This window comes from Carassius carassius, chromosome 36 (genome assembly GCF_963082965.1).
Source record: "Carassius carassius chromosome 36, fCarCar2.1, whole genome shotgun sequence".
Taxonomy (NCBI): Eukaryota; Metazoa; Chordata; class Actinopteri; order Cypriniformes; family Cyprinidae; genus Carassius; species Carassius carassius.
Genome location: NC_081790.1, coordinates 15,218,083 through 15,242,922, shown reverse-complemented (window position 1 = coordinate 15,242,922; position 24,840 = coordinate 15,218,083). Strand labels below are relative to the sequence as shown.

Genomic DNA, 24,840 nt, shown 5'->3' with positions numbered 1-24,840 from the left:
CGTGGTGCCCCCTTCCTCCCGCAGGCCTCCGACTGTCACTTCTACTTTGTCCAGATACCCTTTCCACCATACAAAAATACTCTCCCATTTACAAACACTTCTATACGCAATGACACCAGGAGGTCACGTACACATTACAATAGGTCACACATTTAGGTCACAAGCACATTAATGTAATTTCACAATACAAACACGCATACATAGAACCCCGGAGGGAAGTGTTGCTCTGGCCTTTCCCACTGTCGAGGTGACCTTGCCATCCCGAGAATTTGGAAATGTTCTCCAGTGTTAAACAGAACTGTGACACCAGAGACGTTCAGCATGTCACAACGTTCCCAACAGCAGCCGTCCGAGTTTCTGTAATGGAACAGACATTTTGCATCATTACAAAGTGGAACGACAAGGAGACTTTTATTTTTAGTTTGTTGCAGCTCTATTGTGAGTCGTCGTGTCGTGTCTCCATGGAGACGTTATTGAGGGAGTTTAAAAAGAATGTTTGTCCATGAGAACCTTTTACTTTGCCTTATGTGTAGGAGCGACCCATATTCTACAGATTGGTATTGGGATTTGCACTGCCGGTATTCCACTGTGCAAGTTGCGTGTGTTCAAATACTTGTGAACCTGTAATGATGTAATGAGTCAAATGAGGAGGCAAAGTCCTCAAAGTTTTTTTATTTTTTTTTATCAAATGTAAATTCATTAAAGGGTTACTCCACCCCAAAATAACATTTTTGTAGTTAATCACTTACCCCCGTGTCGTTCCAAACCTGTAAAAGCTTTGTTCGTCTTCGGAACACAATATTTTGGATGAAAACCGTGAAAACTTGTGACTGTCCCATTGACTGCCAAGTAAATTGCACTGTCAGGGTCCAGAAAAGTATGAAAGACATTGTCACTAAATTCCATCTGTCATCAATGGTTCAACCGTAACGTTATGAAGTGACGAGAATACTTTTTGTAAGCGAAGAAAACAAAAATAACGACTTTATTCAACAATTTGTCCCCTATGTGTCTCTCTGCATCACTGTAGTGGCATTTTGGAGAACATCTGCTGAACGCAAACTACGTACACTATTCTGTGTCAGCTGCGACACAAGAATAAATTTTCTATGTGTATTTATGCTTTGATTTTATCGAAAACAGTGCATCCATGCAGCGCGGCAGACACAGAAGAGCGCATGCTGGTGCATTTAACGGATGTTCTCCGCTGAATATATATATTTGTGTGTGTGTGCATTTTACTTAAATCCACAAAGAACACAGAGACGAGAATCTATTGTGATAATTTTTTTTTTTGCAAACATGCTACTGACTGATGATTATAAAGGTAGACGTGCCTCACAAAACAGCTGCATTCATCTGTTTGACAGATTGAATGGAAGTCAACTTCATATCACACTTCTTAAAGCTGAGTGGACATGTGACAATAGGGAGACAGAGTAGGTGAGAGAGACAAGGAAGATGAGCAGTGTACAACAGAACTGTCGTTTTCCTCTTTTTCATTTATTTGCATTATTTCTCTTGAGCTATTTCTCTTGTAACAGATGTAAGACACTTACATTTTTTTGTCCTAAAGGCAGAACACTACAGGTCACGATTGAACCAGATTGCAATTCTCACAAAAAAAAAAATATAATAATGTAGCATTTAAAAAATAAATAAATAAATGAATTATTTGATACAGCAAAGATACAATTAATTTATCAAAAGTTACAGTTAAATGTACAACCTGTAGTGGACCTGCCACTAGACGGCGCACTATCAAAACAATAACAATCGCGTGGTTTGATGACGCTAAGAAGGAGCGTGGAATGATGGGATTTGTTGTCTTCTACCCAACCTCTGACAGCCATCAATCAGACGGAAAGATAAATCACGGATTTAACGCGAGTTCAACGATTTGCGCGAGTAGATTACATACAATGTCAATGCAAAGACTTGGCGTGTATGCCCCATAATACTAATCTTGTTGATCGTTATAATAGCTTACGTTTTCTGTAAATATAAGAATCAAAACAACTCACCTGTCGAGTAAAACACAAGCGAGATCGGCATCTCTTTCTAGTTGAAGTTTGTCGTGAAGCTACTTCTGCATTTGTCCACGACACTGTTGTCATGTGGTTTCTACGTCAGTAGAGGCGGTAACAAAGGGGAACTAACGTCATTGACAGGTCACTGCACTGCCCCGTGTCACTGTTTAGAATGGGAATTTTCTCATGATTTACAAGTAGTTGAAAACATTAGAGATATTGTTAGTAATCAGCTGGACAAAAATATAACACTAGCCTACCTTTAAGGGATTTATACAAAATATAAATATATACAAATAAAAATATATACCTTTTTTGTTAACTGATTTTGTTTGGGTCATCGGATGCCTGTTTTCCACAAGTTAATATTATTCTTTAGGGTCTTAATTAAAAGTCTATAACATACTTTTGTTAAAATTTCTCATTGGTAATGTAAAACAACACAATTTTTACCTTGCCAAAAACAGCTCTTTTCACTGCAAGCCGCTTTCTTGCATGCCAGTTTAAATGCAAATGAGCTCTGCTGACTCCGCCCCACTCTTCCGAACCGCTCTCTTTGAGATTTGCAAAGATTCATAAAAAAAAAACGTATACTCGCTTTTTTTTTAACGTTAGGTGAAGCTGGTCCACGAATGATTTTTGCGAACATAAACACATTTATGTAGATCGGGGGCGCATTCCCTTCAAAAACAAATGTAATCAACTGTGTCTTCAGCGGCGCGGATGTCGGGAGTAATTGACGACTGCTATGTTCATTATTACATCCAACAACAAAACACCTCAATTGCTTAGTAGTCATTCTTGTCTACATCTGGTCTGGCGTCGAAAAAATGGTGGACTGATGTCAGCTCATTCAGGGCGGGTTTAAGGTAAGACACCAATTCAGTCTGTGCTGAAACACTACTGTCAATCAAACTATCGTAGGAGGGGCCTGTCTGTGTGACGTCACACAGGAGAAAGGCTTGTTTTGAGAAAGGGGTAATGATTTTAGTAGATAAAATAAAAAAAAACACTGGGTGGATTTTTATTATTATAGGGTACATTATTACGGAGCCCCGCACATGACATGCCGGAAAAAAATAGTAGGCTAAATTGTGTGCACGATTTACTAATTCATTCCCTCAATGTACTAAAACGTGCACACAATTACTATTGCATTCCCTCGATTTACTATTTTGTTCACTCGATTTATAAATAGTGCGCATGATTTACTAACTCGTTCCCTCGATACGCAATAGTAAATCGAGGGAACGTAATATTAATTGTGTGCATGTTTTAATACATTGAGGGAACGAATTAGTAAATCATGCGCACAATTTATTTATTTATTTTTTCTTGCATGTCATGCGCGGGCTCCGTACATTGTAGTGTGTACACACACTACCCAAACACATTTCAGTACAAACTACTTGTAAAAGGGCCTGTCGCATGTGATGACCCCTTTCAAAAAGTATCACAGTTCCTACAAAAATATTAAGCAGCTGTTTTCAACATTGATAATAATAATAACTGTTTATTGAGCACCAAACCAGCATATTAGAATGATTTCTGAAGGATCATGTGACACTGAAGAATGGAGTAATGATGCTGAAATTAATTGCAATTACAGGTATAAATTAGATTTTATAAATGTATCAGAATAAAAACAGTTATCTTACATTCTAGTCATATTTTACAGTATTTCTGTTTAATACTGATTTTTTAAAATCAAATATATTAGTGAGTATAAATTTATTTTTTTCCCCCCACTAAGTAACTTTTTTTTTTTTTTTACTAACTAACATTCAATATCTAACATGTATTAACATTCCAACAATGTTCCAACAAGTTCCCCTTTATAATGCAGGGCATTTTGCTTCCCTATAAAAATTCAAAGTGGTTTATTGGACCCTTTAATATAACTGATAATATCATTGGAAGCTGTGAAGAGAATATATTTCCCTTGAAAGTAAAAAAGGGTGGAATTGCATGTATTGGAAAGTAGAACTTTAATGCAAGCTTGGCAGAACAGGATCTTTGATTAAATTTAAACCTTTTTTCTCTAAAGGTTTTCAATGTTTGAGGCACTGAGATCAATAGACATTTATTGAGAAGTCACAAATCAAACCAGGCCATGTCTTCTGGACAAAAACATGCAGGGTTATGCCTTAATTTGTTATTATTATTATTATTATTTACACAAGCAAGTTCATTATGTCTTACAACAGGGAGGCGTTTCATTTACTCAGCTTACAAATGCTGACTTGTGCATTACTTGAATCCATGAGAACAAGCTGTTTTCTCAATTTAAATCACTTATGATGTGGATATTATTGCACCATTGAATATATTCAAAAATAAATATAACAATCTTAATTTCTTTGGTGTGTTTTTAAAATACTGGGAATCATTCTCGCAAACTGGCAGCTCTCATAAACTGCATGTAATTTCTGAAATGTGGCTTTAAAAAAAATCTATATTTTCTCAGTATGTATGTGTATAACAGCAGCGTATTCAATTGTAATGCATCCAGCAGCTCTTTGAGGAAAGCAACACAATTTTACATTACATTTTTAAGATTTTTAAGTTTATTCTAACTGTAGCCGTCCTCCAGTCTTTCATTAAGCTCATAATAAGCTCATGATAAGTTTTAGACATTTTGATGATGATACAGTTCTGATGATAATTAAATTCTGCAATACAGAGGCTGAAAATGACTTTGCTTTTGTTTAAATCCTGATCAGGATCTGATTTATAACTAGATCAGCCATTAAGAAGCCCTTTCTTCATCATATATGCCTGCTGATAAAGTAATTAATTAATTCATTAATTGTTATCTTTCCACTTTGTGCACAGCTAGAAATAAAAATCATATTAAAATGAGTCTAATTCGATAGAGATCACTAAATTATTATAAGCTGTTAACCACCTGTGTACTTTTTCCCACAGATCTCTCTCTGGTCGTATAGTTGGAGGTGTGTGGTGGTTCTTCACTCTGATTATCATCTCCTCCTACACAGCCAACCTGGCTGCCTTCCTCACTGTGGAAAGGATGGTGTCACCCATCGAGAGTGCCGAGGATCTGGCTAAGCAAACAGAGATTGCTTATGGGACTCTGGATGGAGGATCTACTAAAGAGTTTTTCAGGGTAAGTGGGAAGTACTTCACTATACTCTTGGAAAAGAGATGCTAAAATTATATTTTCGTTAGTACCCTCAAATATTGTGCCTTAGGTTTATTTATTTCGGGATTCTATTGTTTAAATAGAACACTGTAAATGTCTTTACTGACACTTTTGATCAATCTAACCTTATTATATCCATCCTCAGAGATCGAAGATTGCAGTATTTGAGAAGATGTGGTCCTACATGAAGTCTGCAGAGCCTTCTGTATTTGTCAAGACGACAGATGAAGGTGTCGTGCGGGTGAGGAAGTCCAAAGGGAAGTATGCTTATCTGCTGGAGTCCACAATGAACGAATACATTGAGCAGCGCAAACCATGTGACACCATGAAGGTGGGAGGAAACCTGGACTCAAAGGGCTATGGAGTAGCCACACCCAAAGGATCTGCCCTGAGGTACACCTGAGCCTCCTAATAGTTCAGAAATGTTTTCTTTTTTGACAATGATTATGATTCATGTAAAGTCTGAGGGCTTACACTGGAGAGATGAGAGCATTAGATATACTTGTAGCTGAAGTTTTTAGGGTTTCCCCTGCATGATAACTGGGTTAGGAGATTTTAACTATCCATTTAATGTAAAAAAAAGTACACTTCAGCTTTAAAAGTAATATATATATATATACAGGTGCATCTCAACAAATTAGAATATGGTATATGGTCACATGCCAATCAACTAATCAATTCAAAACACCTGCAAAGTTTTCCTGAGCCTTCAAAATGGTCTCTCAGTTTGGTTCACTAGGCTACACAATCATGGGGAAGACTGCTGATCTGACAGTTGTCCAGAAGACAATTATTGACACCCTTCACAAAGAGCCACAAACATTCACAGAGTGCTGTATCCAAGCATGTTAACAGAAAGTCGAGTGGAAGGAAAAAGTGTGGAGAAAAAAAAGATGCACAACCAACCGAGAGAACTGCAGCCTTATGAGGATTGTCAAGCAAAATCTATTCAAGAATTCAAGTGAACTTCACAAGGAATGGACTGAGACTGGGGTCAAGGCATCAGGAGCCACCACACACAGACGTGTCAAGGAATTTGGACACAGTTGTCATATTCCTCTTGTTAAGCCACTCCTGAGGCGTCTTACCTGGGTCTGTTGTGGTCTGTTGTGTTTTTTTGAAAACCAAAGTCACTTCACCCATTTAGCAAAGAAATTTTGGAGCACTTCATGCTTCCTTCTGCTGACCAGCTTTTTGAAGACGCTGATTTCATTTTCCAGCAGGATTTGGCACCTGCCCACACTGCCAAAAGCACCAAAAGTTGGTTAAATGACCATGGTGTTGGTGTGCTTGACTGGCCAGCAAACTCACCAGACCTGAACCCCAAAGAGAATCTATGGGCTATTGTCAAGAGGAAAATTAGAAACAAGAGACCAAACAATGCAGATGAGCTCAAGGCCACTGTCAAAGAAACCTGGGCTTCCATACCACCTCAGCAGTGCCACAAACTGATCACCTCCATGTCATGCCAAATTGAGGCAGTAATTAAAGCAAAAGGATTCCCTACCAAGGATTGAGGACATGTACAGTAAATGAACATACTTTCCAGAAGGCCAACAATTCACTAAAAATGTTTTTTCATTTTTTTTATTGGTCTTATGAAGTATTCTAATTTGTTGAGATAGTGAATTGTTAATTGGTGGGTTTTTGTTAAACGTGAGCCTAAATCATCACAATGAAAAGAACCAAAGACTTAAACTACTTCAGTCTGTGTGCACTGAATTTATTTATAAAACGAGTTTCACAATTTGACTTTTTATATTGTTTATTATTAAAATATTTTTAAATTGATGCATTATTAATGTTAAATTAACTAAAGTGAAATTAGACTTTGTCTTTGCTAGAAAGTTCAAGTTTATAATTTTTCAAAGAAACATCTCCTCTGTAACCTCTTATTTTGTGTTGACTGGAATTAGTTATGATTGTCTGTATTTATGTTCTGTACCATCAGCCAAATTTGTACTCTTGCGTCTTATAATTCCATCATCAAGTTGAATATTTTTCAAGTTTATGTGTAAATGCTATGTCTCATTGTGCTTGTGCATCTCACTACAATGACTAAATGCATTCCAGTACTTCTTTTCTTTATAACCTTTATACATGAATCAAAGAACACATACTTGCAAATCATTCTGACCACAATGGCCCACAAACCCCATTCTCTTTAAATGATAAATCTGAATTAAATAAGAGAATGTGTGCCTGTTCACAGTAGAATATGATTATAGGAAACTATAGGAGACTCAATAAATACGCTATCGTTGCTCACCACGGCTGCAACTATTTGATCAAAAATACAAAAAATAACAGTAATATTTTGAAATATCAAAATATTGTTTTAAAATGTAATTTGTTCTTGTGATGTCAAAACCTATTTTCAGCAGTCTTCAGTGTCACATGATCTTTCATAAATGATCTAATATGCTGTTTTGATGCGCAAGAAACATTTCTTATTATTATCAATGCTGAAAATAGTTGCGCCGCTTAATCTTTTTGTGGGTTACTGTGAAACCTTTTTGTTTATTAATGCATCCTGTACACAGAAAATATTGATTATACAAAAATGAGGCACACACAGATACTTAAAAGGAAATTCTTAGAGTACGCAGTTTTTCACTCCTAGAAAACAGAGCAGTTCCAGTCCAGAGCTAATAAACGTACTGACCATCGACTTTTTCACCATCTTTCTCTCAAAGTCTCCTCTCATGTGCTCCATTTGACCATGTTGAGATGGTCTTCCCCCTCATTATCCTTCCTGACATCCTTGTTGTCTTGTGTACCCTGCAGATTTCAGATTAATGTTCATGGATGAAGTCTGGCTTTGTTTTAGTCATCCATAAGCACACCGGCCTCTTTCTCCCCCAGTCTCAAGGGGTGCAGAAAGAAGTCAGGGATTTTACAGAGACAGACGCCGTCACAAGTGAGAATGGGACGCATTAAGAACACTCTGGGTTTGATTGCAGCGCTGGGATTCCCAAAGTCCAGAACGTGCAGTGTGCTTCAACGGTATCCACGGCGTAATAGATTATCCAGAGCTAATCTACAGAAATATTGACTGGGAATACTGGGAATCCTCTTACCGGACCACACTGTGTCAAAAGGCTTATTTCCAGAGCATTGCTAATTCGTCCCGTTTACTCACTCACAATCTGGGTCTTGCTTGGTAAAATCTCTCATAATTTAGTCACAGTACTTTTGTTTTTTTTACACTTTAGCACAACATAAGACAACTAATATTACATCAACAAGCCCAGCAGAGCTAGGCACACAGTCAGATCAGTTTTATGTTCTGTTCACTTCCTCTACAACTTAATAGACTCACTTTTATTTGACACAACCTCTGCCTCGCCGTATCATATCACCAATGCTGACCCAGCTTATTTTATTATCATTTCAAGAAACCCAGTAAACCTGGCAGTGTTAAAACTGAACGAGCAGGGCCTGTTGGACAAATTGAAAAACAAATGGTGGTACGACAAGGGAGAGTGTGGCAGCGGAGGAGGTGATTCCAAGGTCAGCCCCAATATGAGCTATCCGGCGGGTAACCAGCACCTTGGATGGGGTAACCGGCAACTTCAATTAACAAACACCTCGGCTGCCATTGTATGCTAACTGAAAATATTCCCTCCTGAAGTGGGTTATTTTAATGCGATTGGAACGTTTCAATGATTGGCGGTCGTTTGAGCATCAAACTCAAAACTGTGCAAATCCGAGTGTTTCCGATCTCTTGCCGGTTACCCAAAGTGATATAGTAATACACATCTTGCCGTAGGTAGAAAGGTCACAAAGCTAGATGGAGTATTAATGCATATCACTTTGGCAGTGACAGTTTTCCAACTCTGTGACTGTGCTGTTCTTTTTTTTTTTCCTGTTTTTGTTTTCTTTTCTATTTACCTGTAGACATTTAGAACACATCAAAACGTAATTATGGGTGTATGTTTGCTTAAATGCTGAATAACATAAGATAACATGGGTAATGTTATTTATGTTATTTTCCTGGTTGAAGAATTCCTGTAAACCTAGCGGTGTTGAAACTCAATGAGCAAGCCGTCTTAGACAAACTGAAAAACAAATGGTGGTACGATAAGGGGGAGTGTGGAAGCAAGGACTCCGCCAGAAAGGTCAGTTCACTCATTGGTCCTTTCCCTCACTTAGAAATCCTTTACTAGAGCTTTACTAAAGGCCCTGTCCTCTTCTCTCTCAGACACGCGCCACAGCCAACGCTCTGTCTCCAGTCTGCCATTTACCCACAGACTTGTGCGCTCTGTCATCATGTTGCTGTCTGGCCCTTATTACTTCCCACATTACAAAATAGATGTGATGCTAGTGGTGTATTTATAGAAATGGGCAACGTGTTTTATTTTTTTCTTCACTCACTTCAGTGCTTATGCATGGGCACTTGGTTCTTCACTTGCGCTTTTCCAAATTATTGAGCTTTTCTGGCTCATTAGTTCTCATTCACTGCGTTCATACGTATTTGTGCCTAAAACTTGAGTGCAAACCACTTCACTCGTACATCATGCATTCGTCAATAAGTTCACACGCTTGCATGCATTACCAAATGCATTATAAGGTTTGTTTGTCATGGTTTAATGCAGTATACTTTCTAAATGTGTAACAATGAATAGATAAGTACAACCCGAATTCCGGAAAAGTTGGGACGTTTTTTAAATTTTAATAAAATGAAAACTAAAAGACTTTCAAATCACATGAGCCAATATTTTATTCACAATAGAACATAGATAACATAGCAAATGTTTAAACTGAGAATGTTTACAATTTTATGCACAAAATGAGCTCATTTCAATTTTGATTTCTGCTACAGGTCTCAAAATAGTTGGGACGGGGCATGTTTACCATGGTGTAGCATCTCCTTTTCTTTTCAAAACAGTTTGAAGACGTCTGGGCATTGAGGCTATGAGTTGCTGGAGTTTAGCTGTTGGAATTTGGTCCCATTCTTGCCTTATAAAGATTTCCAGCTGCTGAAGAGTTCGTGGTCGTCTTTGACGTATTTTTCGTTTAATGATGCGCCAAATGTTCTCTATAGGTGAAAGATCTGGACTGCAGGCAGGCCAGGTTAGCACCCGGACTCTTCTACGACGAAGCCATGCTGTTGTTATAGCTGCAGTATGTGGTTTTGCATTGTCCTGCTGAAATAAACAAGGCCTTCCCTGAAATAGACGTTGTTTGGAGGGAAGCATATGTTGCTCTAAAACCTTTATATACCTTTCAGCATTCACAGAGCCTTCCAAAACATGCAAGCTGCCCATACCGTATGCACTTATGCACCCCCATACCATCAGAGATGCTGGCTTTTGAACTGAACGCTTATAACATGCTGGAAGGTCTCCCTCCTCTTTAGCCCGCAGGACACAGCGTCCGTGATTTCCAACAAGAATGTCAAATTTGGACTCGTCTGACCATAAAACACTATTCCACTTTGAAATAGTCCATTTTAAATGAGCCTTGGCCCAAAGGACACGACGGCGCTTCTGGACCATGTTCACATATGGCTTCCTTTTTGCATGATAGAGCTTTAGTTGGCATCTGCTGATGGCACGGCGGATTGTGTTTACCGACAGTGGTTTCTGAAAGTATTCCTGGGCCCATTTAGTAATGTCATTGACACAATCATGCCGATGAGTGATGCAGTGTCGTCTGAGAGCCCGAAGACCACGGGCATCCAATAAAGGTCTCCGGCCTTGTCCCTTACGAACAGAGAGTTCTCCAGTTTCTCTGAATCTTTTGATGATGTTATGCACTGTAGATGATGAGATTTGCAAAGCCTTTGCAATTTGACGTTGAGGAACATTGTTTTTAAAGTTTTCCACAATTTTTTTTACGCAGTCTTTCACAGATTGGAGAGCCTCTGCCCATCTTTACTTCTGAGAGACTCTGCTTCTCTAAGACAAAGCTTTTATAGCTAATCATGTTACAGACCTGATATCAATTAACTTAATTAATCACTAGATGTTCTCCCAGCTGAATCTTTTCAAAACTGCTTGCTTTTTTAGCCATTTGTTGCCCCCGTGCCAACTTTTTTGAGACCTGTAGCAGGCATTAAATTTTAAATGAGCTAATTAATAACATGGATAAAAGTGTAAAATTTCTCAGTTTAAACATTTGCTATGTTATCTATGTTCTATTGTGAATAAAATATTGGCTCATGTGATTTGAAATTCCTTTAGTTTTCATTTTATTAAAATTTAAAAAACGTCCCAACTTTTCCGGAATTCGGGTTGTATTATAACTTATTATAACTGTGATTACATTTATTCGTGAGATCCTGAAATGCATTATCAGGTGCATTATAAGGTATGATTAATGCATCAAAAAAACTTTTTAAAGTGTAAAGAGTAAAGTGTAAACTACTTTTTATATATAAACAAAAAATGTTTTAGAAATGTGTGCATTCAGAAAGTATATAAAGGTCTATTAAAATTCAGCGTGTTTTGAGGTTATTCTTTTAAATCATCACCACAGTTGGATTTAATCATTATATTTTCATTATATTTTTCTGGTAGTTACCCAAAAAGAACATCAAGAATATATATATATAATTACTTACATATTATATTATTATAATTACTTTTAGATACATCTTAGCAGTTACATCTGTCTTAAACTATAAATAAGTAAATATAAATATAATATTAATACAAAAAGAGGAGGATAATGAGTATTAACCTATACTAAAAAAAAAACTAAAAAAAACTTTAATGTTAAATAGCAGTTAAATTATCTTTCATTACACCAGAATACTACAATTATATTTTTGAATTATGCTAATATCAGATGCATGTTAACTACATTCTGTTATTCCGGATATTATTATTGAATTTATACATGAATTTATAGAAGTAAGAAGGAAAGAGAGATTCTAGATGCTTGCATTCAAGGTGATTTTGTTAACACGTTTTATGGACAATGCATTTGTATACATATAAAATCAATATAATTTATGAAAATAAACCGGTATGAAAATATGATTAGTGGTTGTTTGGTGTTATTTTCTCTTCATGGTATCAGCTATCTCCGAAACTCCTTCTCATAACAACAGCAACATATAAAACCTTAAGCCATCCATCTATCTCAGCATGAGTAAATGGCAGTCTGGAGAGAAAAGTGTTGCCATGAAATGCCCTCTAACTGGATTGCTCTTCCCCTTAAGAGTCCTTCAATGCTGTCTCTGTCCAAAGACAATGTGCATGCCAATGGATGAGACCTCAATACGGTTGCCAAACAGATGCATGTCATTGACTCCCACCACCCCTGACATGACGTCTCTGCCACTAGAGACAGAAAGAGATGCCAAAGGCTCTCAGTTATGACCTTTGGATGAGAAACCTTAAAACACAGACATTTTTTTTAGTATTTTCACCAATCAGTTGTTTCTATGTTTTGCTGTAGCGTGTCAGTAGATTATTACAATTAATGGCAAATTGAATGTTTGGAAATGTAAACTGATATTTTCTACTGACACACTACAGCAAAAGATAGAAATAACTGGCTTAAAACCATTTTTTTAGCTGGTGAAAATACTAGTGTTTTAATCATTTTGGCCACCACTATACCTATATGATTTAAATAAAGCACTATATATTTTATATAGAGGTATAAAGTAGATATAGTTAAAATGTAAAAAGGGAGTTATATTGATTTGATATTTTATTATTAAATATAATTACAAAATATATATTTGTAATGCTTTGTTAAACATTAAACCACTATACAGAGACAGCCAGAATTTACTGAAAAATTAATGTTTGTTCCAAGCTTGCAACTGACGCATGCATTTGCATGATTTAGGCAGTTATTTTTTATTGCCGAGTCATTTTATATACTGCAACAGAATGAACGCTATGAGTTATCAACTTAAATATGTAGTGAATGAATAAGTATCTAGATTTGATGTGTACATTATATCTTAGATCTGTAAATATCAATTTGTGTGTTTATTGAGTAGCTGTGCTAGAAAGAGATAATGTATGTTTGTTGCTCTCCTGTAGATGTGTGTGTTTATGTGTTTGTGTGACAGATCTCACTGCGAGTGTTTGATTGTCGTCTCTGATCTGCAGGATAAGACCAGCGCTCTGAGCCTCAGTAATGTGGCTGGAGTTTTCTACATTCTGATTGGTGGGCTTGGGCTGGCCATGCTGGTGGCCCTAGTTGAGTTCTGTTACAAATCCAGAATCGAGTCTCGAAGGATGAAGGTGTGTAAAAACTATGATAATCCACCCCATTTGCCATCTACAGCCAGTATAGTGTAATATTTAGATCTCTCCACATTTAATTATGGGCTTTGTGTTTGGCACTTATAATGTTTTATAACTGCTATTGTATACTGACCTCACTTTCTCCGGGGGATCTGGCAGAGGAACGTGTTGGCATTTAAGAGGTAATTGTGGGTGGGTGAACATCATACCACCCACTGCGCCTCTTACTAATCCTGGAGCGCATTGCTCTTGACGCTTACAAAATTAAGAAGAATACAGTGACTTATATAGATTTAATTTCTCACCAGCCCATGTGGTGACTCATAATTTTCCTTTAGGGTCCTTCAAAGGGGAAATCTAAGCAGTTATTTTTAAGACATGGTTTATGAAACAAATGGAGTTGCCTAAATATATATTTCAGAGAGCATCCAGGAACAGCAATTTTTAAATGTAATTGATTATCATGATTACTTTCCACATGAAATGGCTTAGGTAGAGTTTCCTTTCATGTTGATATTCTTTATTAAAATAGGATGTTTGGGAGTGGGACGTATGAAAATAGAACTTTTATGTTCTGTGGAAAATAAAAAATTATTGCCAGTGTGATATAGTGTTGTTTCAAGTTCATTATCATTGTACGGACAAAAACATACATGTTTTGCAATTAATTAAAGGGTTAATAACAAAATTTAAAGTTTCAGTAATAGTTCAGCCAAATTTTAATTTGCTGAACATTTACTTACCTTAAGGCCATCCAATATTGAGCTTGTTTATTTATCAGAAATTAAGCATTACAACACTTGCTCACCTGTGGATCCTCTGGAGTGAATGGGTGCCGTCAGAATGAGAGTATAAACATCTGATAAAAACATCTAAATAAAGTCTTATAAAATCAATCTCCTGTTGTCCTCTCACATCAAAATCCACTGACATTTTTGTTTAGAACTATTTTGGACTGTTTTCACTTGTAAACAGTGCTTGATCTTTACATATTTCTCTCCTGATTCAGAAAAGATTACTTTTCACATGAGAAAGCAATAATATTGATAGAGGACTCATCTGAAGTTAAAAATGTCATCATGGATTTTTTTTATTATTATTAACACACAGCTTTTTGCTTCACAAGACATTAACTGATGGACTGGAGTTGTGCTGATTACTTGTGGATTATTTATGTTTTTATCAGCTGTTTGAACTCTCATTCTGACGGCACCCATTCACTCCATAGCATCCACTGGTGAGCAAGTGTTGTAATGCAAAATTTTTCAGATTTACAGATTTTCTCATTTACATATTGGATAACCTGAGGGTGAGTAAATATTTAGCAGATGTTCATTTTTATGTAAACTATTCCTTTAAGTGTAACACTGCTAAATATTTTTACCATGCATTTTGTGTCACACCATCTTCTTCAGTGACATGCCACTCTTCTCTCTTCATTCTTCAGGTGTTAAGACATTACAATCACAGAATAGCCACATTTAGAATATCACAGCAACAAATCGTTGTTGCTTGCAGGCCAATTAGTCTGCATCAGCCCGAGCAACATAATCCCAAGCAATCCACTGAAGTGTGCTGGATTTAAATCATTTATTCGTCAAGGATGTACAAGCCAACATCCACATCATTAGCTCCAGTTTCAAGCCTACAGGATTTAATTATGTAAAATTGCTACATAAGAGAATGGCTCCGAGTTAGTGTGTCACTGGTCTCATCATTGCGTCACTTGATGGCTGTTATTTTTCACCATTTTTTATCATGAATCATTGCCTGCACTGGCTGGAGCAAATCCTCAGATCAAATGAAATGAGTTTTTACCTAATTGGGGTCAGAGCTGGCGTAAACAGTTAGCTGGCTTTAAAACTGCACCGTATGTGCACTCTTTTGCTGTTTGTGCTGCAATGCCTGTGCAGTGTGCACAGCTGTCTGAGCAGATTCTTTGTGTTTCTTTTCTCCTAGCAAATCATTGATGCGGCCATGCTCAGCTCCACACTGACTAGGATGGGCAGCGGAGGTGAGAACGGACGTGTGATGGCCCATGATTTCCCCAAATCGGCACAAACTCTGCCGTGTATGGGCCAGGCAGCCGCCATGGGCCTCAGCACCACTGGGATGTAAACAGCCATCAGCCTCTCAGAGATCAGGGGACATCAGGAGACCGATGGAAAGAGTGGGAGAGGACATGAAAGACACAGCAGCGTACCACTCACCTGCCACTGAAGTACTGCCAAATGGATTCATGGAAACACTCTGGGCTCCAAATCAAATTAGATAAGGAGGGAGGAAAATCACTTTTCTAATATTAAAATGTGTCCAGCAGAATGTGTTTTCTTCTTTTTTTTGGAACTTCTCCGGTGCAATAAGGAGATCATGCGTGAGGTGTTTTTGTATGAAGCATCATTTTTGACAAAACTGAGAAATTTCCCTCTATCTCATAAATGACTGACAATTGAACTGCTGTTTCCCCCCAAATCACAATTTCCAGTTGTGCTCATTTTTTTCTTTTCATCTGCCTTATGATATATCTTTGAAACAAATCTCTGTTTGATGAACATTTTTGCCCAAAGTATTCTTCAACCATAGTTACATCAGTATTTATCAAATGGGAATAGTTCACCCAAAAATAAATATTTGCTTTCTAATAATAATTTTCTTCATGGAAACAAATTCTGAGAAATCTTTCCATTGCATCACTCGTTTGCCATTGAATCCTCTGCAGTGGATGGGTGCCGTCAGAATTAGAGTTCAGAAGTAATCCACATGACTCCAGTCCATCATTTAATGTCTTGTGAAGCAACACGCTGTGTTTGTAATAAACAAGTTCTCATTCTGATGGCACCAATTCACTCCATTATTGGGCAAGTGATATAATGCTACATTTCTTCAATTCTGTTCCTTTGAAGAAACAAACACATCTACATGTTGAATAACCTGAGGGTGAGTATATATTTTTAAGCAAATTTTCCTTTTTGGGTAAACTGTTCCTTTGAAGGGAAGTGTGAAATTTCTGAGTCATATTGGCAAAAATAATGACTTCTGTCTGACACTGGTTGGACAAACAAATAGTCCTGTACTAAAATCAAAGTTTTAGGATGTGCACTGTAAAGTGCTTACTATACAGACGTTGAGTATTAATCTGGGAAAAGATAAAGCATTTTAAAGGGATAGTTCACCCAAAATGTAAAATTCTGTTTTATTTTCTCACTCACATGTTGTTCCAAATCTGACTTTTTTTGTGGAATGTATTCTAGAACCCCCCAATGTTTTAATTTCCCTTGACTGTCATTTTAAGGACAAAACTATTAAAACATTCTACAAAATGTCTTCTTTGTTCCACAAAAGAGAGAAAAAAATTAAGGTTTGGAACGACATGAGGGTGTGGAAAATAATGACAGAATTGACATTTTTGGATCAACTATCCTTTTACCATTGCAAAAGTTATACACTTCACCTTTAAGAAACAGTTATGAAAGAAATTAAATGTTTGTTTGTTGTCGTCCAATGAAAGCTAGTGAGTGTGCTACATCAGTGTGTCCGCTTCATTGCACAGTCTACAAATGTCTTCCTTTCCAACCAGTTTGATTGGCAAGCCTCTCCAGGGAAGGCGAGTTCTTCCATAGGTTCGGAGAGGCTGATTACCAGTCCTGTCATTGTTACTGCTGTAGCTTATAGTCTCACCCTTCACTTACGAACACTTCAGATCGATCACTGCTTTCCCGTCCATGCTGCTCGATATAGTCTGAGAGTTAAATGGGGGAATAGGCTATGCAGCTCCACGGTTTGTGTTACTGTTTTGCCACTTCCGTTCTGTCTTCCTTTCTTGGTTTACGACATTTTTCTGTTGAAGTAGCTGATGATATGTATAGTACATCATTCCCAAACTCAGCCGTTAATGAGTCCCGTGTACACAGATGCGACAGTATCAACAAATTTAAGGGCAGCATGAGCACGCAGGAGACCGTCGACTTAGAAGCCCTAAAACTTATGTTTGTAATATTGTCATTGTAATAACAGTTGAAATATTGTCATGTAAACATCAATTCCATGAAAAGTATTTTATGGAAATCTGCCTAATAGCTGACACATGGACAACAACATAAATTGTTCATGCTGTGAGATTAATAGGGTGATTTAATAGCCTGACTCTAACAGTCCATTTGAGAGGAACAAAGCTTGGTGGAGATGGCTTGTTTGCTTCAGTCGTTGTTTTATGCTGTAATAAAATGAACCCGCTTCTGGATACATAGACAGGCAACAAATGATGTCAGTAACAAATGATGATATTCAAGCCTATTGAATCTCGAATCCTGAGTTTCGAGGTGCCATATCTGGCCTTGTGCTTCTCTACCAGACTGGACGCACTGATTCAAGCAAGGTGGTAGATCGCAATGGAAGAGATGAACTGTAATAGACTGATCATCATAAACTATAAATGAGTAGAGAGGTGAAACTGAATGTCAATACTCTAAGCACAAGATCTTCATTCAGCCATTCAGGAGAACTTTCTCTCAACGGTGAGGCTCTGCCGGGAGCTTTTCTCTCTTTGTATCCTTCCTCAATACTTTGCCATTGGACCTTCAGTGGTTATACACTGTCTGTCCTTTTTATTGCCAATTCCATTTGTACAAAATAGAGAGAATCGACCATAACATGACATGGAACATTTGTGCTGGCAAAACAGTGCTTTGTGGCCTTTGTTTTCCATTCGATGGGTTATTCGTTTCGTTTATTATATTTTGAATGACTTCTGGTCTTGTATTTAAAGTGAAAATCTGTATTTGGGTGTTTCTTTGGTTGGTTTTGCACTACTGGTCTCAAATAGGGCTGTTTATCGATTAAAACATTTTAATCGAATGAATCACGATATTCTGATTAATTAGCCTAATTAATCACATACTGTATATCCATGTTTCCTGAGAAAGAAAGAAAGAAAATATATTTAAAATGAATTTATTAATTAATCATTTAAAAATAACATTATTGTGGCATGATAGCTTTAAATAGACTTTACACAATGTGATTTATATATTGTCATTAAGTCAGTATATGTCTTTTTTTTATTATTATTCATATGATCGAACATGAGCACTCGTCAATCTGTCTGAGGAAGTTTTCTGTTACTGTTTTTCAGCATTGTGTTCATTTTATTATTGCTTATTTGATTTAATCAGTAAAACATCTTATTACCTTGACAGCCCTATACTTCAGCCCTCCTCTTTTTCACAGTCACTTCACAAAATACCTTTTTAAAACAGCAGCAAGATGTAACAGCAAAGAAATAAGCGTGTTGACAAGGAAATTCAGAAATAAACTTTTTCTTACTGAACGCTTTTTGTTTCCTATCAAAATTTCTGCTTTTTGACGTATGTCTCTATTCTCTTTGTTGCTCTCTGTTCTTAACTAGTTAACATTTGCATTTGTTTTAAGAATGAATGATGCCAGATCTAGAGTCACGTCATCTACCTCTTCTGTTTCTTCTCATCAGATGAATTCATGTTGTACAACTGAGCTGCACTGATACAGAACATCTTGTTTGAGCACTGTTGGCTTTCAGAGTGCTGTATTGATCTCGATAAATGCTACATTTGTTCTCTTCCTTCTGTTTCCCCATAGGCCTGGCCTTTCACTCACTCACTTCCAGCAGAATAGCTCATACTTAAGACATAGAAAGTGCCAGAGACTTTCGTGCATTTGCAAAGTGTTCAGAAATTCAGCACTATCTGAACTCCGCTAATTGTGTGCCTACAGGCATACGTTCATCTTTGAGAGCTGAAGCTGAGAAGTTTTGTATTTAGGGTTATATTGAGGTGCCTAAATTTAAGAGCCAGCTTTAATTGCAGTACTGTTTGATGTCGTTAAAGGGGTAGTTCATCCAAAAATTAAAATTCTGTTATCACTTACTCACCCTTTACAAGATGTATGAATTTCTCTCTTCTGATAAACACAAAAGAAGATATTTTGAATTTGAAGAATACTGGTAACCAAACAGTTGCTGGTAGCCATTGACTCCCATAATACGGAAAAAATACAATGGCTACCAGCAATTGTTACCAATATTCTTACGTTTGTCAAAAGATGAGATGGGATCTGGAAAGGTCCTAGAGCCGGGATTCGAACTTGGGACACTCAGTGGTTCACTCAGCAATGGTCCATGAGGCTATTGGTGCCGACGAAAATTTAGTTATTATTAATAATAATTTTATCTGAAATGCATGTAACCTAATGAGTGTAAAAGCTATAGCAACATTTCATGTTATAAAAGCCATTTTAAATGTCTGTATCAAAGGACACAACACCAAAGTCAGATCTGACTGAAACCTCCCTCAGACCTTAAAAAAAAAAAAACTCTTACCAATTTTTTTTTCAGTTATCCTAAAACAGTTGCTATGCCAACCCTAGCACTTCCATGCCTTAACTTGGGAAAGAGCCTCAGTGTTACCAACTTCTGTCCGTAAGCTGTTTTTCACATCATCTACTTCTCCTGCTTTCATATTCAAACAAGCAGATTGCCTCCGAAATGCTTTATTGGGAGCTAAGTGGAAATAAAAACATGAATACTAATATCAAAGTGTCCAGTATGTTTACTAAAAATCACTCTGGACGCATTGAATTGCAAGAGAAAAGACTTTAATTATAACATCGAACACAAAAGCTGCATGCTATTCACAAGCCCAAAGGCAAGAGGGGGTTTATACATAAATAATAAAGTCACCTGCAGACATCCATAGACAGTAAAAGAAATGGACACAGCGACCCCATTGGAACTCAATTGAGACAAGTGAAGCCCATTTTTAGCGATTTTTAGAACTTCCGTTTCTGACGCGCAGACTCAAACTAAGCTTGATGACGTCAGCAACCTGTCTGACAGATGTAAATCTTCTAGTAGCTGTGCGTGCAAACTGCCATCGTTAATCTTGCAGAGACGGCGAGCTTGAGCGGGGAGTTCTTTGGCGTGAGTGAGCAGGAGTAAGTATTCTGATTTATTATTTTGTATAGTATTTTAAAATGTAACGCCAGGGCTTGTATCTATGGGCTTCTCTCTCGACGTCTCCCCGATTGCCTGCGAGCTTCTCCTCCTGTCTGTACGGTAATTTCTCTACTGTGCGACAGAGAGTCGAGTGGTTATGACGCAATCGTTAGCCTATTTTTACAAAAACTGTTTCTACGGGGCCATAATGTAACATAGAAGGTAATGGAGCCCTTTATACATTGTCGTGTATCTTTAGAAATAAATAATGGACAAATGGAGTCTTTAAATGCCTCAGATGTAAAGTTATTCGCTGTCAAAGTGACGCAAAAATGAATGGGAGTCAATGGGATGCTAATGCAAGTCAAGTTCTGCTACAAGATGGCGGCACGCGGCCGACTTCAACTTCCGGTCGACTTCCTTCCCGCCTGCAGACATCAGACTTTCAATGGATGACATGCACGCTGAAGTCTGATATCTATGAAAATTTTAATGACCATAATCTGGCTAGTGCCCTTGTCATTATTGATGTTAATTCGTGCTGATTGACATGGCCATCTGACCTACTAATAATAACCTCATCCAGTCCTGTTCTGTTATTGAAATTATGTTTACTACCTATCTCTTCTATAAAAGAGGAGCTGTGCTGGGGAACAACATCAGCTCTCTGTGTGGCTGTATGAATTGTTTTTCACAGCTTGTGTGGGAGGCAGCAACCAAGAGTAGTGCTCCGTTTTGAATGATCACGGTAATTAGTGCAAGGCACACACTGAACAAAAAGCCATCTTGAAAATGGAACATGCACAGACAAATTAAAGAAGTGTATTGCGATGATTGAAATGTTTTCCATTCTCATCTCTTTCAGTTGGCTAATCTGACATTTGCATGAGCACGAGCATGGGCAGGATGGGAAAGGTATGTTGAGACAACACTGATAACTTTATATCACGGTTTTGTTGTTTGTTGAAGAAAAGGAGAAGTGAAATGACAGATTTATAAGCTCAAGCATCCATAATTTGGAGTATGCCTATTAATTTGATAGAATCTACAAGAGATGAATGAAACTGAATTGACCTGTTAACTCTAAAAACATTGTTTATTTAACCCTCTATTCCCCATCTGGATTCTGATGAATTTATAATGTCTTCCAGCTTCTTGTCTTATCCATACAATCACATTGGAGATTTTGTTTAGATGGACTGGCAGAGCAAAACAAAAGTCCTATTCCACCTTGTGTGATCTTTAAAATGGATAGTAAATCGACAAGAAGCCAACTTTATCACCACTTCAGATGTTTTTCTCTTCGACTGCAATTGAATAGCAGGGTTGAAGCTGTGTTTTGTGTTTATTAGCCTGCAGCGACATCAGCTGGCCATTTATACAATTGTCCTGTAATATTGAGTCCGCTTTTTGGCGTATGTGTTGCATTTTGCTAGTGGATATTTCATTTTATTTGATGTCTGCCAGATTTATATAATTTAATATTTGAAATATTTTTCACAAAGAGAGAGAGAGAGAGAGAGAGAGAGATCCTGTGAAATCAGACCAATATATATTTATAAAAAATCTGTTTTATATATACAGTAGAGATCAACGTTAGAAAACAACCTATAATTTCCTACATTTCAAGGTCACTGCTTAATCCTATTAAAGTCCTTTTAAGGATATTTCATAAATTCATTGTATTCAGAAGCACAGTATAAAAACGTAAATGTGATATTTGAAAAAGAACAAATCAAAATTAGATAAGACTTATAGATACCTCCCAGTTATTGGTGTTAATCAGGCACTTGGTGTCAATTTCCTTAATTATAGGGCAAACCCTATTAAGCTGGCAGCCTTCCTCCTAATTTACATAGATCCTAAAGAGACTGTAAGATGGTGGGCTACTCTAAGGCGACTAAAACCCTGCGAAAGAAGGTTGTCAAGTCAAGTCAAATCTGCTTTATTGTCAATTCTTCCACATGTACAGTACATACATACAGAGAATCGAAATTGCGTTACTCTCAGACCCTTGGTGCATACAGATAACACTAACAGTAGAGCCTAAAAATCTAGATCAAATATAAAATATAAGATACAACTATACAGTAAAAAAGACATATAATAAAAATAAAAATAATGTTAAATAAAGCAGCGCAAGGCATATGGCAGATAGAGTGCAAGCCAGTGAAGTGAACAAACAGTGCAGATAAAAAGATTTAAAAAATATTTTTTGTGGAAAGAAGGCCAAAGGGATGACTCTTTCAGCCACTGCAAGAGAAGCAAGTCATTCTAAATCGAAGATTTCTCAAATATTGCAGGTATCGGTTTACAATGTCACTTATTCATTCAAATCCCCCCAAAAAGACTGGCCGTCCACATAAGACAAATGCATGAGAGGACAGCACAATGTGGAGACTCTCAATGAAGAATCGGTTCAACACTGCAGCTGGAATTGCTCGCCAGGTGAACGCTGAACAGGGTAATGATGAAAGTACACTCTGCAGTGAGCAGGCCTCTTATCAGCAGGAAGACTCAAAATGCTACGCTCACTGAAAAATTATGTTTGGTGTCAAACTGAGGAAAAACTGAAGCCCAAGTGCATGAAAAAGTCAGTGAAATATGGAGGAAGTGTCAAGGTTTGAGGGATGTTTTCTGCAGCAAGAGTTGGGATTCTTATAGCAAAATGGCAGGGTGAAAACAAATGTTTATCAGAACCTCCTTCTGCAGCATGCGGTACAGCTTCCCTGCAAGCATCTCCCATCAGCCTATAATTTTTATGCAATGCAATTCTACCATCACGCTGCAAAATGGGTAGAGCAGTTCCTTGAAGCTAAGAACATTGTTTTCTCACAGTGTGAGAAACTGTTGATCTCCTGTAGCTGCAGATGTGCTTAAGTCATTCAAAGCAAGGGCCTCTACACTACTAATTTCTGACAGCTATAACCCTCCAAAAGTGTAGTTGTAATCTTCTTTTGTGTTACATTGGTTACTGTTCTATCATTTTGAACACAAAATAAAGGTTTTTGTCAAAATGCCTTGGATGTTTTGTCAAACATGTTAGTAGAACAGTGGTATACCTAGTCTGCCAGGTTCTCTTTAAATGTTTTATGCATATATGCATATAGGGGAAGTCGTGGCCTAATGGTTAGAGAGTCGGACTCCCAATCGAAAGGTTGTGAGTTCGAGTCCCGGGCTGGCAGGAATTGTGGGTGGGGGGAGTGCATGTACAGTTCTCTCTCCACCTTCAATACCACGACTTAGGTGCCCTTGAGCAAGGCATCGAACCCCCAACTGCTCCCCGGGCGCCGCAGCATAAATGGCTGCCCACTGCTCCGGGTGTGTGCTCACAGTGTGTGTGTGTGTTCACTGCTCTGTGTGTGTGCATTTCGGATGGGTTAAATGCAGAGCACAAATTCTGAGTATGGGTCACCATACTTGGCTGAATGTCACGTCACTTTCACTTTCACTTTCACTTTCACTTTCATATATTTGCATTTTGCAACATGGCAACCTTTTATGACTGCAAGATTCATAACATTTAACCTTACATTTGCACCCTCAATAATCACCTTATGCAGTTAAGTGGAGTTTGTGCTTATGCAGCCAGTGTCAAGGGAGGTTTGTGTAAGCACACTTGCTCTAGGTTAGCAGTCTCCAGGCGGCCTGGAACGGCCCAGGTGCTCTATTTAAAAACTGGTTTTTGCACACCCGAGCGCAACAGAATAACTGCTCACCAATCTAGTTCGAACAGGTCACGTTATTAAAATGTTAACGTGACAAAGAATGTTCAAATTGATTTGCACATACAACAACTCATGTCTCAAAGTTCATCTTTCTCATAAGAGTAACAAAGCACATTATGATCCTTCTCCAAATGGAATGCAGAACTTGCTAAACGACAACATATCGAATAGCACAGAGGGAGATTAAAGTTTAATGAGCTTAAGCCCATGCAGTGACCAAAATATAGTAAGGCTGCTAAACTGTCTCTTTTAATATGTAAAGAACACCTGACAGCCAATGTAAGCATTTCTTTCTTCTTTATCTCTGCTCAAACCCGTTATAAGCCAAACTGGTTCTCCAGCTTTCTGGAGAAACTTGTGTGCATACCATAGCAGGATCAGGTACCTGCTGTTCTGAGATTAGGCTACAATATAAGCAAGCAAATAACAGTTAGGCTATTTTATTGGATATAATAAGCCTATGCTATATGTAGGCTTATATGTCTAACTTTCAATTTTATATGTATCATTTAGCTATCCTACAAGTTAATGTTGTAAAATGTAGTTTTAAAGGCAGCTCGTGACAGTACACACGTCCTCCCCCATCAATCAATATAAAGGTCTTGTTTAAATAGGAAGTTTAACGTGTGTTTGAGTTCTGCTCATGGTATTACCAGGAAGGCCGTTACTGTGAAGTGCAGTTGGTAACTGCTGGCTCGTTATTACGCATGCCCGAGTCACTAAGGCGCTGTTCGGG

The 24,840-nt window shown here is 37.6% G+C and overlaps 1 protein-coding gene across 3 annotated transcripts in view; it reads left to right on the top strand.

Annotated features, from left to right (window-relative positions):
• Nucleotides 1-18,272, top strand: part of LOC132117270 (glutamate receptor 1-like) — a 55,743-nt gene extending 37,471 nt beyond the window's left edge. The window contains exons 12-16 of one of the 3 annotated variants that reach the window (XR_009425739.1): nucleotides 4,959-5,157; nucleotides 5,339-5,586; nucleotides 8,592-8,706; nucleotides 9,200-9,314; nucleotides 13,272-13,406. Coding sequence is in view for 2 of the 3 variants with exons in the window: in XM_059526439.1 (XP_059382422.1) it covers nucleotides 4,959-5,157; nucleotides 5,339-5,586; nucleotides 9,200-9,314; nucleotides 13,272-13,406; nucleotides 15,369-15,527 (856 nt within the window). In the remaining variant the exon portion in view is untranslated. Of the gene's footprint in view, nucleotides 1-4,958; nucleotides 5,158-5,338; nucleotides 5,587-8,591; nucleotides 8,707-9,199; nucleotides 9,315-13,271; nucleotides 13,407-15,368 lie in introns of those variants that run through there. The other 2 variants (XM_059526439.1, XM_059526438.1) reach the window with 2 other exon arrangements.
• The last annotated feature ends 6,568 nt before the right edge of the window (nucleotides 18,273-24,840 follow it).